A 15,208-nucleotide genomic window follows, 5' to 3' on the forward strand; every position below is an offset into this window, starting at 1 on the left:
ACTTCCTCCTACTCTTCCAATCTCAGCTTCTTGCTGTCCTAATTTAGGACGTGATTTTATAACCATCCATACCCATCTGTGAGCTACTGTGGTTGTAGAAGTTTATGGCACTTGGGGGCATGAAGTCATTGACACTGAGGGTGTTGAAAGCTGCACAGCCCTGGAGTGGATGTAGATAAAACCCATGGAGCAGAGCTGACCTGGGTGCAGATGTGTTCCCACGGCCACCAGTCTCTCTCTACACCAGCCAGAGCTGTGCCCACTGGGAAGATAAAACCTCACGTCTGCTTCTTGTCAGCTGAGGAAATGGGTTGTGGGGGGTGAGCTCTGTGCAGGCATCATGGTGTGACCTATCTGCATTGAAGTGCAGGAGTGTCTGGAGGAAAGCAGCTCTTTCTGGGTGTGTTGCTGACACAGTATTGAACAGCCACCTTTGCTCCTGTGTGTGTGTCAAATAGGGCACGAGGGAGCTGTCATGTCCCCCTGCCACAGCTGCAGGGCTGTGCTCTCGCTGTCAGATGTTTTGTGGTGCCTAGGTGACTCTTCTTGTACCCTTGTAATGCATTTCACTGCCTGCTGTGTTTGTTTGGTTCCCTTCCTTGTCCGAGGACACCTGCTGCAGCATCTTTGTAATGCATCCCTGTGGGATGGACAGGGAAGAATTGCTGACTGTATTTTGAGCTCCTGACTAAGTGCACTAACTGGGCTGCATGGGTTTAGCTGAGCAAGCCTGTTGGCAGAGCCAGGAGTTTAGCCTGGACCTTGTCAAGTGCCAGTGTGGTGTCCCAGGCTTGCAAGAGCCCCTGCCAGCTTAAGCACAGCTCAGCAGTGATGCTGATCAGATGCTGACCCCTTTTCATGCTGCCTCTCCTAGAGTTGACTTTGCAATGGGGTGTTCCATTTCCTGTACCTCTCCTCTTCCTATGCTGCTCTGCTTTGCTTCATGCATAAATTTTCTCAATGAAGTGGGATGGAAAGTAGCTGTTTGCTCTTCTTGTCCTTCAGGGAAGCAGTTCATGCCCCTACTTTTATCATTTTGATCTCAAATTTAAAGAAAGCCTCCAGGAAAATATGTCAAGCTTGCTAGAGAAATCTGAATATAATTTTTTTTTTTTTGGCCCAGTTGCTGGGGGTAACCAAAATACTCTGCCAAATGCAGTAAACAGCTTTATGCACAGATAGAGAGTGAAGTCACAGAGCTCACTGTGGAGGAGCTCTAAGAGACACAAATAAGGACTACCCAGTGTTACAGGCTTGCTTGATGAGATAAGGCGATTCAGAGTCAGAAGCTCTGGGCTCCATTACAGAATCAGTTTTTTGGATGTCTTGCTTTGGCTGCTTCCCCTGAAGTCAGCAGAAGTTTATGCAGTCAGCTTGTTTTCCATGACTTTGGCAGAGGCAGGTTTTCACACCTGTTTAAATTAGACATTCAGGGTCTAAAGTTAATCAACTGCCGTGTACAGGTGCTTTTCAAAACGGAGCCATTCTGCAACAGAAGGTCCTTTTCCTTCTTCTTTTCTGAGCTGTCCTACCTATGCAAATGATAAAAGCACTTGAGGAGAGAGAGAGACTCCATCCCAGTGTGCAGCATCCAGATGAGAGGCTTCTGTGGAGGCATCACAGCTCAGTGGCAACACAGGATGAACATGATGAAACTTGGGAGAAGTGTAAAACCATGTCAACCAAGGCCATCACAGCAGAGCTACATGGATGGGGTTGGGCTGTGTAGGAAGTTTGTGCCAGGACCACTTCCACCTCCTTGCTCTACTGGAGAGGCTGTGGGAGGAAGGCAGTAGGGTTATGAGAGGCCTCTTTGGATGCGTTTCCACTAGAAGTGAGATTGTAAATTTCTGCAGAGTTGGCACAGCTTCTAGGCTGAGCCTCCAAGGCAGCATTCAGTTACAATTCAGTTTTTAGGTGTTCTGTGGCCACCATCACTTCTGCCGAAGTAGTGAGAGCAAACGGAGAGAGCCAGCTGATCTTGGCTGGGCCTAACCCAACTTCTGTGTCATTCCCACCCATCTTTGCGTGTTTTGGTTTGTGCCTCTTCTCCCAGTTAAGGAGAAGAGGCACAAACCAGAGGGCAGAGCTTTTAATTTGTTTTTTTCCATGTTTCTCTTCTTCTGCATCCTGTTGTTTGGTCAGATGGGATACCACTGAGCAGAGGACACAGCCAGGGAACAGCCAGGGCTGGTCTCGTGCAGGGTGGAAAAGTAAGAATGCAGACACAGTGGGGAGAGTGGGTGCTCCTGGCACTGGCATAAATGGGAGATGCACCCACGCGTGGTACTGGCCACAGCTGGTGCCTCCTGTGCTCACAGCTTGGCTTCTCCATTCAGCCTGTCTTCTTCTCCTTTCTTCTCACTGATTGAGCTTGAAAGATGGTGGTGAGGAACATTTTTTTATTATGGTAGTAATGATTAATTCTTGTTTAATTGCTTTGTGTGATCAGCTTTTTCTGCCTTATTGATGCTGATTCGTGCATCATAACAGGCTAGCCTTGCTGTGCCCCATGGGTAGAGGCTGACTCATACCAGCTTTGCTTTGAGGTAATGCAGCAGGGACAGATGAGTAGGAACCTGTTGAGATATGACTTGGCAGCCCCAAAAACCCAACTGTGTCATGGGTCACAACAAAAGAAGTGCAGCCAGGAGGTCAAGGGAGGTGATTCTGCCCCTCTGTTCTGCTGAGACCCCACCTGCAGTGCTGTGTTCAGCTCTGGGGTCCCCATACAAAGGACATGAATCAGTTGGAGTGAGTCCAGAGGAGGGGCATGAGGTTGATTGAGAGTTGGGGCACCTCTCCTGTGAAGACAGGCCGAGAGTTGGGGCTACTCAGCCTGGAAAAGAAATGGCTCTGAGGAGACCTCACAGAAAGCTGCAGAAGAACTCACAGAGGCCTATAGTGATGGACAAGGGAGGATGACCTTAAGCTTAAGGAAGGTAGGTTTAAATTTAATATTAAGAAGTTCTTTGCTGTGAGGGTGGTGAAGCACTGGAAGAGGATACCCAGAAAAGCTGTGGATGACCTATCCCTGGAAGTGTTCAAGGCCAGGTTAAATGGGTCTTTAAGAAATGTGGTCTAGAGGGAGATGTTCCTGCACCGACAGCAAGGGTCTTGGAACTGGGTGATTTTTAATGTTCCTTCCAACCAAGTCATCCTATGATAGTATAGCCCCACCTGATGCTGCAGCTGAAGTGGTGTGAGGAACAGGGATCATTAATCTGGCAGCACTGATGGCTTTGTGCCCTGCTGCCACTGCATGGTCCCAGTCTGCATGCAAGGCAGGCATGAAATCAAGGCATATGAAATCAAGTTGGACATCCTTATCCTCACACTGCTGCCCTTGCCTGCACTTTGTCTTCCAGTTCTGGAGATGGGTGTTTCCTTCCACCATGCAGCCTGTATGGGAGATCCTCACCCCTTTTCCTAAGCAGGGCTGTGCAAATAGGACCATTTCTTGCCTTTCCCCCACATTGTCTGTCCCAGGCAGGTGTTGTGGGTCACAGACTCGCTGTGCAATTGGAGGACATTCAGCAGTAGGAGGGGTCAAGGGAGCTGCAGTGCTCTTCACTGGTACTGAGGACAAGGTGGCTTCTTTCAAAATCATTTTGCAGAGCCTTTTCTAGGAAGGTACATTTGTGGGATGGTGCATTTTTAGAGAATTTTACTGTGTCCCTCAGGTGTATGTGCAGTGCTCAATTTGCTGCAGCATAGAAGAGATGTGGAGTTGGATATAGCTCCATCTTCTCACTAGTTTCCATTTGCTAGGGAACCTCTGGAGTTGCAGCATGAATGCTGATCCCAGTTGATTTGATCAGGAGCTGCTCTTAACTCCAGCAGCTGTTTTTTTGCAGGAAACATTTCAAGAGAGAAGAAACTCACTTCTGAGGCTTAGCCAGTGAAAACAAGTGTGAGTTGCTACAAATGGGCACAGCACCATAGAAGTTAGTGCTGTTTTTCACAATTACAACTGGATCCTTGCATCCTCTTTCTGCAGTGCTCCCTCAAATCACATTGTTGCTGGAATCAGCATATATTAATGTATGTATGTATATATATATTTTTTTTTTTCCTAGTGGGACTGCTTTTTGCCAATAAAGGGTCAGTCATGCCATTTTCTTGCATGCCAGGCTGTCTCCAATTTAGACTGACACACAAGTAGTTGCATGCTGATCTTAGCAGCAAGTAGGCTCTGAGTATCCAGTAGACCTTAAAATAGTGGAAAGAGCACAAAATGTTGTGGGGAGCTGTTGGATGCAAATAGAACTATAGCAATAGTAATGTATCCCCTCTACTTAATGGATGTGCGTGGACATGTTGCCCCATCTGCTGGGCTCTGCTGCAGAAGTGCCACCACAGCAAAGGTTGCTGTTGTCACAGGGAGAAGAGCACTGTCACAGGTGAGGAGGCTCACAAAGGTGTGTGTGAGGGGTGCCCTGCAGTTCTCACACATTATATCAGGCGGAGCCTGGCTATCTTGGGAGTAAACCAGCCCAAAATGTAGAAATAGGAGTGTAACTGTCAGCATGGCACAGGGAGAGGCGCAGAAGTGCCACGACAGCAAAGGTTGCTGTTGTCACAGGGAGAAGAGAACTGTCACAGGTGAGGAGGAGGAGGCTCACAAAGGTGTTATATCAGGCAGAGCCTGGCTGTCTTGGGAGTAAACCACCCCAAAATGTAGAAATAGGAGTGTAGCTGTCAGCATGGCACAGGGAGAGGGAAGCTGTGCAAAGCACCGCAATTTCTGTCCTCGGTGTTTTATGTGTTAAGGACATTTTGCTGCAGCCTGTGGTGTCCCTGCCATCTCTGCTCTGAGTGAGGGGTCATGGCAGTACTTCCTGAGCCCTCGGAGTCGTGCTGGGTGGCTTTGCCCTGGCAGCCAGGAGGAGTCCTTGCCTTGGGAGGGAGGCACAGCCTGGGATCTCCCCCCACTGCACAGCTGCTCCTGAGCTCTGGGTGTAGCTGCTCATTACCAGCAGTTATGTGCTGTGTCTGGGGCTCAGCTCACAGCTTGCAGCACCCCAGGGCAGGGCACATGGGGAGCCTGAGCACCACCTGTTTGCTGTGACAGTGTCCCTGAAGCCAGGCCAGCTCTGAGACAAAACCTCCAGGTACAGCTCTTACAGTAAAACAACAACAGTCCCCTCTTCCCAAGCCAAGAAGGCGAGGCCTGGGCATTGTTTTAGAGAAATGTAGGAAGAAAAAAAGAGAAAATAGTTGTATTTATTTTCAATAACTCATTCAGTTGAACGGGTAAGTAGTTTTACAGTGCTGATTTATGGGCTGTTGCAAAATGCAAGAGCTGCTCACGATTGCAAATTTCATTGATCTTGACTCCAAGAATTTCAGTACAGTAATGTTTTATATAGTTTCTTCTCTCCCCAGTCCTGCCATTTGAAGTAATAAGGATGATTTGCCTTTATGCAGCCCAAGAGGAGACACAAGTCAGATGCTGGGAAGAGAACCTGGGCATCCTGATTTACAGAGCCAGGTCTGCTCCTTTGAGAGGGGAAGCCTTTCGTTACAGAAAAAACTGCCCTGTCTCCATGAGTAACAGCCCATGCTTTATCATGCAGTTAGCAGGCAGTCTCTGCAGGCTCATTGTCTCATTACCACTCTAAGGACACTTGACCATGCCTAGTTCATGGCCTCACCAGCATAAAGCAGTCTGCTGGTTCCAGTTTGCCCTGATCATGGTGGTGATGGGTCATTATGCTCCTTCCCAGGGTGTGAGGCTTCCAGCAGTGGTTCCAGCCTCGGCGCTGCCTGTGGTAGCAGCCATTGTGTGTGATGCTGTGCACTTCTGAAAGATCTGTATGTTTTTAGATGGTGAGCACTCTCCAGATATTTGGGGTTGGGGTTCCTCTGAACAAATGCTTGTGTTCTGGGTAGCTTCACCGCCTTTTCCTAGCCCAATTCATTCTCTTCCTCCAGAAGTAGCACTCTGTCATATGGGTGTTTGGCATACTGCAGGAGGAGCAGTGCAGCTTGCATTTACATTTATGTGTAAACCCGCCAGAAAACATTTCTATTCTTACTGGCCCAGATTCCTCCTGCCCATGACTAACCATTGCTGAGCCACAGGAGTTAGCATCACTGCCTTTAAGTGCTGCAGGCTTATCTTCTCAAAGGTTTATCTCTGCTTTTTAAAATTAAGTATGAATCTGGGGGCAAGCTACATCCCACTGTCTATTTAGGGAAGAATAAATGCCAGAAATCTTGCTTTGGGCCTGTGAAGTCAGTTCAGAAGAATTCAGAAGAAATTGGCTCAAAGAGCATATTGTATTCTGTTTCTCCTCTCAGTCTGAGTTCTTCTAATATCTGCAAATGAGAGAGACTTTGCAGTGTCGTCTGTGGTGAGCCTGTGTGTGATGTGCTGAGACACTGCTCCCAAGGACTGCTGCAGGCAGCACACCCCTCTCCTGTTTGACTCATTTTGGCTTCTCAGACGTCAGGCTGCCCAAGCAAATGCCTCCCAGCAGCTCCAAGAGAGGCACTGGGAAGTGTGCCATGCTGTGCTCTGTCTTGTCAGCGTAGGGAGGCAGGAGGTGCAGTGACAGCAGCTTCTCCGTGTGTCTCAGTTGGCTCTGACAGCGCAGGTTGCTCCCAGGTTTGCTGACACCCTGGGACTGTGCTTTGCTTGCACCGAGTCCCTGCCTGCCTGGGCATCCTGATGGGTTGGAGGAACAGAGTGGAGAAGAGTCCTTGGAAGAGAAATGGGTTTGGACTGTGCTTTTTGTGGTAAAACTGTTTGCTAATGGCAAGAATATTTTTTAAAAGAAAGTAATTAAAGAAAGAAAGCTCTATACAGCTTTTTCTCATGCTTTATGTTTTCCATGTCAGTCCAAGTCTGCTGTGAGCCACACTGAGCCACTGCCTCTTGTTGAACTGTGCTTGGGGTTTGCACCTGGGCACTGCCTGGGAATACAAGAGAATCTGCTGCTGCCTGCTCCATACTGTTCCTTCTGCCCCCTAGGCTCCAGTTCTAAACTTCACTATCAGTGAAGTTTAGAAACAGTCTTTCTGTGTCACTTATTGCTTCTTGTACTCATTGGGCTATCCTGGTGTGCACAGGTGTCACATGAATCCATGACAGGAAGGACAGCCCTCACTTCTGGAACCCACAGTCCAGCTTCTTCTGGCAGGGAAAGTGACCCACAGCATTAAGGGAGGGTTGATGTTTGATTTATTTTCTTTTTTTTCCTCCTGTTTCAGCACGTCAGTTTCCATCTTCGCTATCGTTGTGTATGGATGCACACACACCTCTGGCTTTGTTGTCATCCAAATTTTATCTTCCCACCTATGACTTTTGTGGTAAATTTTCTTGGAGCTCTGTAGAAAGCCTAGTTTTATGCAGGAGTATCCTATTCTGTTGTCCTGATGAGAGATAAATAGCTTGGCATAAACGTAGGAGGTGTGCAAATGAAAACAGAAGTTTCCAGGTTCTCTAGAAATGAGCACAATGTTCTTGCTCTGTTTTATAAAAGCTCAGTTTGCTTTCATTGAAAACACTACAGTTTTGTCTCTGATTTTAATGGGGACAGGACCAAGGGCTGTGGGGGGCAGAACTGTTTTCCTCCTGCAGACTTGCAGGCCTAAAGCACCTTGTTGTTCCTGGCTGCAGAGCGCTGCGATGACTGGGGTGTGGACACCATGAAGCAGATCCAGATTTATGATGGGGAACCTGCCAAGATCAAATGCCCACTTTTTGAGACCTTCTTGAAGTACAACTATAGCACAGCCCATTCTGCTGGCTTAACCCTGATCTGGTACAGGATCGCGCAGGACCGGGATCTGGAGGAGCCCATTAATTATCGCCTCCCTGACAATCACATCAGTAAGGATAAAGACACCCTTTGGTTCTGGCCTGCTCTTCTCAATGACACTGGGAATTACACCTGCATGCTCAGGTAGGTTGTGTGGTGCAGTTTCTGTACATCTTCAGTGCAATCAAAGGACTTTTATGGAGGTGGGGAAATTATGCTGTTAGCACCAGAACTTCCTGTGGGGAGACTACCATTTACAAAAGCATTAATGGGAAAAGAATGTTGCAATTATAGGACTGCTCAGTGCTGAGCCAATTTACATGGCAATAATGCTTGGAGCCTTGCAGACACTAATGAGTGTGTCTGTCCTTGCTGCAAGTGTCCGTGAAAATATTATTGCTGAGCCCATGGCAAAATCCACAGGCACTCGCCATTAAGAAGTGATCTGCATGTCTAGAGTAAAAATAGCTTCAGATGCAGGGGTAATGTTTTGACTGCGTGCTAATTTGGCAAAGATTCATGAGATTCAGACTTCTAGGAAATTAAGAGTGTCTCTAACTGTGGTGCAAAATGAACATAGCGTCTGCTGTGCGTAAGAGTTCTTTTTGGTCTTGCTCATGTTGTCTTTTGTCTGTGTCTTTGACCTTATGATCTGCTTTAGCAGCAGGAGAGTGGATGTTGCTTGTTAGTCATCTTTATAGGCTTTTGTGAACTTGTGTGGCCACCTCTGGTGGGGTTTTCTTTCCCATTTATAAATGAGTCAACTAAGGCTGTACATACCTCATCAGCGCTATGATGCTTGTTATTGCAGATGTAATTTTTATTTCATTCCACTCCACTGCTGTAGGAGTAAACAAGTTTCAACTAATCAGCCCTGTTCTCATCCACCCTTAGGAACACAACCTACTGCAGCAAAGTTGCTTTTCCCTTGGAAGTTGTTCCAAAAGACCAGCACTCTTGTGTGAGCCATTCCATAAAACCCATGGAGGAGATGTTCTACTTGGAGCATGCCAATCAGAAGATCACATGTCCAGATATTGATGGGTTTTACCCTGCTAGTGTGACACCAACTGTCAAGTGGTACCTGGTAAGAAGAACTTACTTGGGCAGCAGGGGGATGCAGTGGTGTGTGTGAAAAAGCAGTGGTTGGCATGGCAGTCATGGAACTGCGTTTCAGAGTCTCCCCAGTGATGATACTGTTAATGAAGCTTTACTAATTTTAAGAGCTCTGCTTCCAATGAGTTCATGGGTAAAACTGCTCTTGGAAAGAAATTGAGAGCTAACACTGAAGTTTTTTTGACCAGCGTGCACAAGTGAAAAATACTCCTAGGAGGGATTTAGGTGGCTCAGTTCAGTTATGGGCAGTGTGCCTGACCTGCTGTGTGTGAGCCTCTAACTTTCCTGGAAAGGAAGCTGTCATTCATATTCCCTCTTCTTTAAAAAAACCCACCTGTTCATGAAAATTGCATCCTTTCCAAAATCCTCTGAGGTCAGGAAGTGAAGTTGTACATCAGGCAAAGACAATGGGTGTCCTGTTTGACACAATTCAGCAAACCTCTTTTCTGAAGACTGATACATCTCTACCCCACCCTCCATACTTTTCTGATTATTAGACTGTCTCCAGCCATCCTCAGGCTCTTGCCTACAGAATTACTGCTCAATTTTATTAAATATTATTTCACTCTTTCTCTCTAGGTGGATGCCTTTAGTCAGTAGAGAACAAGAAGTCTCAGGGGATGTAAAGTCTGAGAGTTATGGGAATAAATTCTTGAAGAACATCCTATACAGTGCTTTTGTATTTCTAGATAGAAGATTTTGTATAAATGAATTCAATAATAAGGGAAATTGTCAACAAATGTATCTGCTGATTTAAAAAAGAAATTAAAATGACCCAAAAGGAAAATCCCACCTCTAAAACCCTTCAGGAGAAACTTCCTCTCGTATCAAGAGGAGTCATTTTACTTCAGTAATTGAAATGCTTTACTTGTATCGTTCATTGAAATTCACATCTCGGCAATCAATTAGCAGAATGAAACAAAAAGCCCCTTGGAAGTAATTTTTCAGGCAGCAAGTCATCCCATGCCTAATAAAAGTCATTAAAAATGGTATATGACCCCTGTCCTAAACTGCCCCATTAGGATGTATCAGATTTGGAAATGTACCATTCAAAAACAATCTCTTAGAAAATGTGCGCATCTTTGGGTTTTATGACAATCAAGATGTTATCTGCATAGCCTCTTTCTGAAAAGGGATCTCTAGCTTGGTATTTTGGCAGTTTTTCTGCCTTGCCTGACAGAAAGAGAGGAGTTATTAAGGTTTATGTACTATAGATTCTCATTTGCTATTTGCAAATTCTGGGGCCTCATCCTGAGCTGAAGGCAGCCAAGAGAACTTGATTAGTCCCGAAAGATGGACATCAATGGGGTACATGTCCTTTAGTCTTGGTATCCATTTGTGAATACGTCATCATTTTCTTCTTATCACTTTTTACTTTATTCTTCACTCTGCTGAGGTGCTCGCTTTGATTGCCAAGGTACTTCTGAATCAGAGATCTCTCCTTTATAAAATTGTCTGTGTTTAAAGTGGGATAAAGTTATTAGGGTGATCTGCTTCATCACTTCATTTTCAAGGTGAACATAGCAGTCTATATTGCAACATGCTCAAAGTTCATGGTATTTAGGTCTGACCTACATCATGATCCCAAGTGTCATATTAATAGTTTAAATGAGATCTTTGTAGAAGCATTTAAACCAATATCTGCGCTTTTGAGTCCCAAAGTCATGTATTTTTCTGCCTGACTCCAGAACTGCAACTTGGTGGATGGCTTCTATGAGCGATATCCCCAGGGGCCCAGGCTTGTCATTGGCATTGTCCGCAGTGCCTATAAAGGGAATTACACTTGCATTGTGACATTCAAGGACCACGGAAGAACCTATAATCTCACCAGAACCATAAAGATGAAGGTGGTGGGTAAGAATGACTTTAAAATGTGTAAAATGCATGTGGGTGTCTGCAGAAGTGGTAAAAACAGCTGGAAGAGTTTGTTGCAGGATCCATTTGTGGTTGTAGTCAATCTGCGTTACCCAATTCACCTGACAGTTTTTTTCTTGCTGGGGTCAGACTTGTGTGACTGTCCAGAACATACTGCAGTAGGTGTCTCCTACCACCCTGTCAAATGCCCCAAACACGGAGTGGCCAGCCTCAGGGTGGTGAGGTTCAGCCCATGAGATGGCCAGGGGTACCCTCTGCTGGCATGTGACTGCATAACCTTGGCACTCCTGCTCGTGGTCTCCTGTGCCCTTTGCTCATCACTATTTGTGGGATTCTCACTTCATAGCCAACTTGTCTTGGTCGTCTTGGAATCTCAAAGTCATTTGTGCTGGGGTTGAGACTGCTAATCAGCTAGGCAGAGCTCCAGGTACTCACTGCTTGGACACATCTGTTCCAGGCACAGAGGCTCAGCCTACCTGCCAGGGAATTGCAGAATTTAAAAACCTAGTGAGCTGTAGGATACATTCTGAGTTCCTCAGAAACAGCTGTTTTAAGGGTTGAAATGGATATTTGTGACACGAAATGAGGTTTGTATTTTGTTTTTTAGAGCAGCAGTAAAAACAAACTGGTGCAGGTTATGCCTTGTGGGAGATGAGAAGGTTATGGAGCTCTTCTCATGTGAGAGGCCCAAACTAGCTTACCTAAACTTTGGAGGAGCCTTAAAATCAGGACCTGGCTCTGAGTTTGGGGACTAGGATTAGATTTGTGTGTGCACAGAACTCCACCACGAGCAGGAATGCACCACGAGTTAGACTGGAGAACGTGCAGCGCAGCACGAGGACATTGGGAGTGAGGCTGCAAGAATTCCAGGTTTTCATGAAGTCTGGGGCCCCACGGGGGCTCTGTGTTGTCTCCTGCAGGATCTCCAAACAAGGCCTTGCCACCACAGTTCACCTCTCCAAATGAGAAGGTTGTGTACGAACTGGAAGCAGGTAAAGTCCAACACTCACAGCGTGCCAGTGGGACAGGGAGACCCAGCCAGGCACAAAGCTCTCCCACTGCGTCCCTGGTGCTTTCCCTCTCAGAGCACTTGAGCTGCCATGGGTTGCCTGGTGGACAGTGTGGGATGGTAGTTTTTGATGGAGAGCACAGCTTTAAAAGCTGATTTTTTGCAAGATATTCTGATGATACAGAACTGCAGCTGCAGAAGCAGATGAAACGGGGACACTCAGCTGCTTAGGAGAATTCCTGTAGGACCTTGTTTCAGCCCTGGCCCGGGCTGTGGTTTGCTCCCATCCTCCCTCATTCACCCCTAGAGTGGCATTAGTCTTTTAGCCAATTCTTGCTCATCTCCCCTTTTATTGGCTGATGACTTCCTAATTAATGACAGCTCTCCTTCTGCTGACCTCGCGGCACTGGGTAATGGGGTACCACACCCTTTTCCTCAGCCCTTCCCCCACACCGTCTTTTGCCTAATAGCTTTTTGGAGCAATTCCCTATATCAAATGGATTGTGTCCCATTACATTGCTGTAATAAATGTGGTGGCAATGATGATGATTAGCACCGGAGTCTTCACTTTAAAGAACAGTTCTTTTGGCTCAGAAGGTCAGATTACATCCATAGTCCTCTGTAACATAAAGTCACTTACTGATCACCAATATATTCACGCTCCCAAGTCTGATCTTGAGCAGAAGTCAAATTACTGAAGAAGTATTTCCAAACCAAAATGTTTTTGTGGAGCTTGATCCTTCACTTTGTGGCATCTGTGCAGTGGGATTGATTAGCAAAGGATTTCCAAAGAAGTGGTTGGCATGGAGCCTGTCTCTTTGGGTGGGTCACTTTGTGCAGTCAAGGAATTTGTAACACATTTGAGAAGGCAGGACATCTTTTTCTATTTATGTCTGTCACAAATCCTCATGTCCAGGGATGTTAAGCTGTTATTATAGTTTATGTCAGAAAGTGGATGTTGGCCTCATTCTTTCCTGAAGGGAGGCAGAGCTTAGGCTGGTAGGATTTTGGAAAGCACTGAAGTGAGGGGGGTGCTGTTCCTGCACTGCAATACCTTTTCTCCTAGGAGATGATGGTCCTTTCTTTGCAGGTGATGACCTTATCCTGCCCTGTGAGGTTTTCTTCACTTTCCTGAAGGACTCCCGGACTGAGGTGTGGTGGACCATAGATGGGAGAAACACAGATGACATCACAGACCCCAAGATAAAAGTCACACAAAGGTAACATCTAATGTGAACCTTCATGTCTAATCCCCTGGGGGTGTGTGGGTACAGGCGTGTGACAGTCCTAATGGAGTGTGCAGTCTCCGTGTCAGTCAGAAGTCTCTGTGTCTGCACCATGCTGTGATGAGCAGCAGGACCTCCAAGGAGGAGGCTTCCAGACCTGGACAGTGTCATATCTTACAGATGGATTTGAGGGAGCTTTGTTAACCAGTTCACATTATCATTTGTTCTGGTAGCGATGCCAACAGCTGCTGTTGTTTTGGGACTTATAAAACAGGGGCTAGCAATTCTATTTAGAGGAGTGTTCCCAAATAGCATAGGGTATAAAAGTGTTTCAGAAAAACAGAGGCTGAAAACAAAAATGTGATATTATACACATTATCCTATAGTGTTATAGGATTAGGAAGAATAGAGATTCAATCACATAAAGAACCCATATGAGGATCGAAGTCCCATTTGCTGGATGCTGAGTTACAAGTGGAAGGCAGTCACTGCCCCAGCTGATTTGCAAACCAGTGTAGAAAAAGGAAAGGCAAAAGAAAATACTGTATCCTCATTTTGCAGACGGTCAATTCAGGCAGAGAGAGACAAAGTGACTCATCCAGGACTGCATAGGGAATGTGACGTGAGCTGTGAATCTTGAGTTCATGAGATCTTCTTGTTTATAGGCAAGAACTTCCATTTCCTCTAAAAGGCAATGTGGCACAGCTGCAATGAGAAAATTATGAGCAGTAAAATAAATATTAAGGAAAATCAGATAAAGGAATAGCTGCAGCTGTATTACAATCTGAAGTGTATATTGATTTATAAATATCAAGTTATGTGTTTTGGCCTTTGTAAAGGAGGAGGTTATATCGGGAAAGGAATACCTGTCACTAAAAACTTGCTGCACTTTCACATGTGTTTTTCTCTTACAGTGAAATTACTAGAGATTTTGAAGACAAAACTCTGGTGAGGACTCTAACAGTTGCAAAGGCCACAGCGGAGGAGCTGAAGCGGAATTACACCTGCCACGCCAGGAACGCCAAAGGCGAGGAGCGCAGCCAGGCCGTGGTGCGCGTGAAAGGTACGGCGCCTGCAGGGCAGGGTGTGCTGGGGGGCTCCTGCTGCTGCCTTCAGCCTTGCCCTGCAAAACAGTAAGGGGGAAAAGAGTTCCATCAGGCCTTTCTGCCTAACACTGTTCTCTAGGCACTGCTGTCATACTGCACCACTTCTCGGAGGCAAAGGGAACAAAGAGCCCCCCATGGGCAAGTTCGTGGGTAGAGAAAGGACAGATCTGTTGTCTTCATCCCATGCCTGTACCACAGCTGAAGCAGAGCTGAGGGCACAGGCTGCTTGAAATGATTTCAGGTTATTTGGTTGTGTGAGGGTTTTGCATGACACAACAGCTAGCAGTTGGCATCCTCCAGAAGACAGTCTGCAGTCGCTGGCATTGCTCAGGGAGTGAGACAGTCACACCACAGCACTCTCTGGTTTTACTCCTTGCTGTCATGATGCTGCAGTCTAGATACAGCCACCTCAGCATGGATGGTATAGACTGACTGATTCAGCTCTGTTCTGTGTGGGGTTTTCCAGCATTGCTTTTTCATCAGAGATTTGGTTCTTGTTTCCCAGACCCTCCTCTCAGTAATAAAAGCTATGTGAGGCTTCCTGATTAAGGTGGGTTTTTCTGCCTCCTTATTAGCCTCATCTAGAGCTTCAACACCTGCTTTTACTGTAAGCCAGACCTCCCCTCTCCCACAGGGAATGCTGCCATGGCTTGTGTAGCTCACACCAGACACCTTCTTCCCTCTACTCTGCATTACAAGCATGGAAAAGCTCTTGGAGGTCTTTACTGGAAGATCTTTTTCTTCTTGTTACTTGTCCTCCTTCTATTTTAGTCTCATTCAATTGAGACAAACCTTTTCTGGATTGTTAGGGAGGAACAATAGACCACACACATAACTGAGAAAGGCTGAAACCATCTGTCAGTGAGTTCTGGTGTGATAATATTTGTACATGTAGCAAAGTGAATCTGAAATACTCCTATTCTTTCTCTAAATATCAGTGCCTAAATACTGTTTTCTAGTGGACTGATCTGTACTATTCTCCCTTTTCCTCCCCGTGTCTGTTCTTGGTTAGTTGACTGGGTTTGCTCTGAGCAGACATGGTTACCCACCACTCCTTCTTCCTGCTCTATTCCACAGCAAAGTCCAAGAGCCATCCCTAGCTGCTGC

The 15,208-nt window shown here is 46.2% G+C and overlaps 1 protein-coding gene across 3 annotated transcripts in view; it reads left to right on the plus strand.

Moving 5' to 3' along the window:
• LOC121336666 (interleukin 1 receptor accessory protein) overlaps window positions 1–15,208 on the plus strand; it is a 48,808-nt gene that overhangs the window by 21,050 nt on the left and 12,550 nt on the right. For all 3 annotated transcript variants that reach the window (XM_041406019.1, XM_041406022.1, XM_041406021.1), the window contains 6 exons: window positions 7,628–7,913; window positions 8,664–8,856; window positions 10,574–10,739; window positions 11,681–11,752; window positions 12,860–12,989; window positions 13,910–14,058. In XM_041406019.1, the coding sequence (XP_041261953.1) occupies window positions 7,628–7,913; window positions 8,664–8,856; window positions 10,574–10,739; window positions 11,681–11,752; window positions 12,860–12,989; window positions 13,910–14,058 (996 nt within the window). The remainder of the gene's footprint in view (window positions 1–7,627; window positions 7,914–8,663; window positions 8,857–10,573; window positions 10,740–11,680; window positions 11,753–12,859; window positions 12,990–13,909; window positions 14,059–15,208) is intronic.

This window comes from Onychostruthus taczanowskii, unplaced genomic scaffold (genome assembly GCF_017590055.1).
Source record: "Onychostruthus taczanowskii isolate IOZ18803 unplaced genomic scaffold, ASM1759005v1 scaffold24, whole genome shotgun sequence".
Taxonomy (NCBI): Eukaryota; Metazoa; Chordata; class Aves; order Passeriformes; family Passeridae; genus Onychostruthus; species Onychostruthus taczanowskii.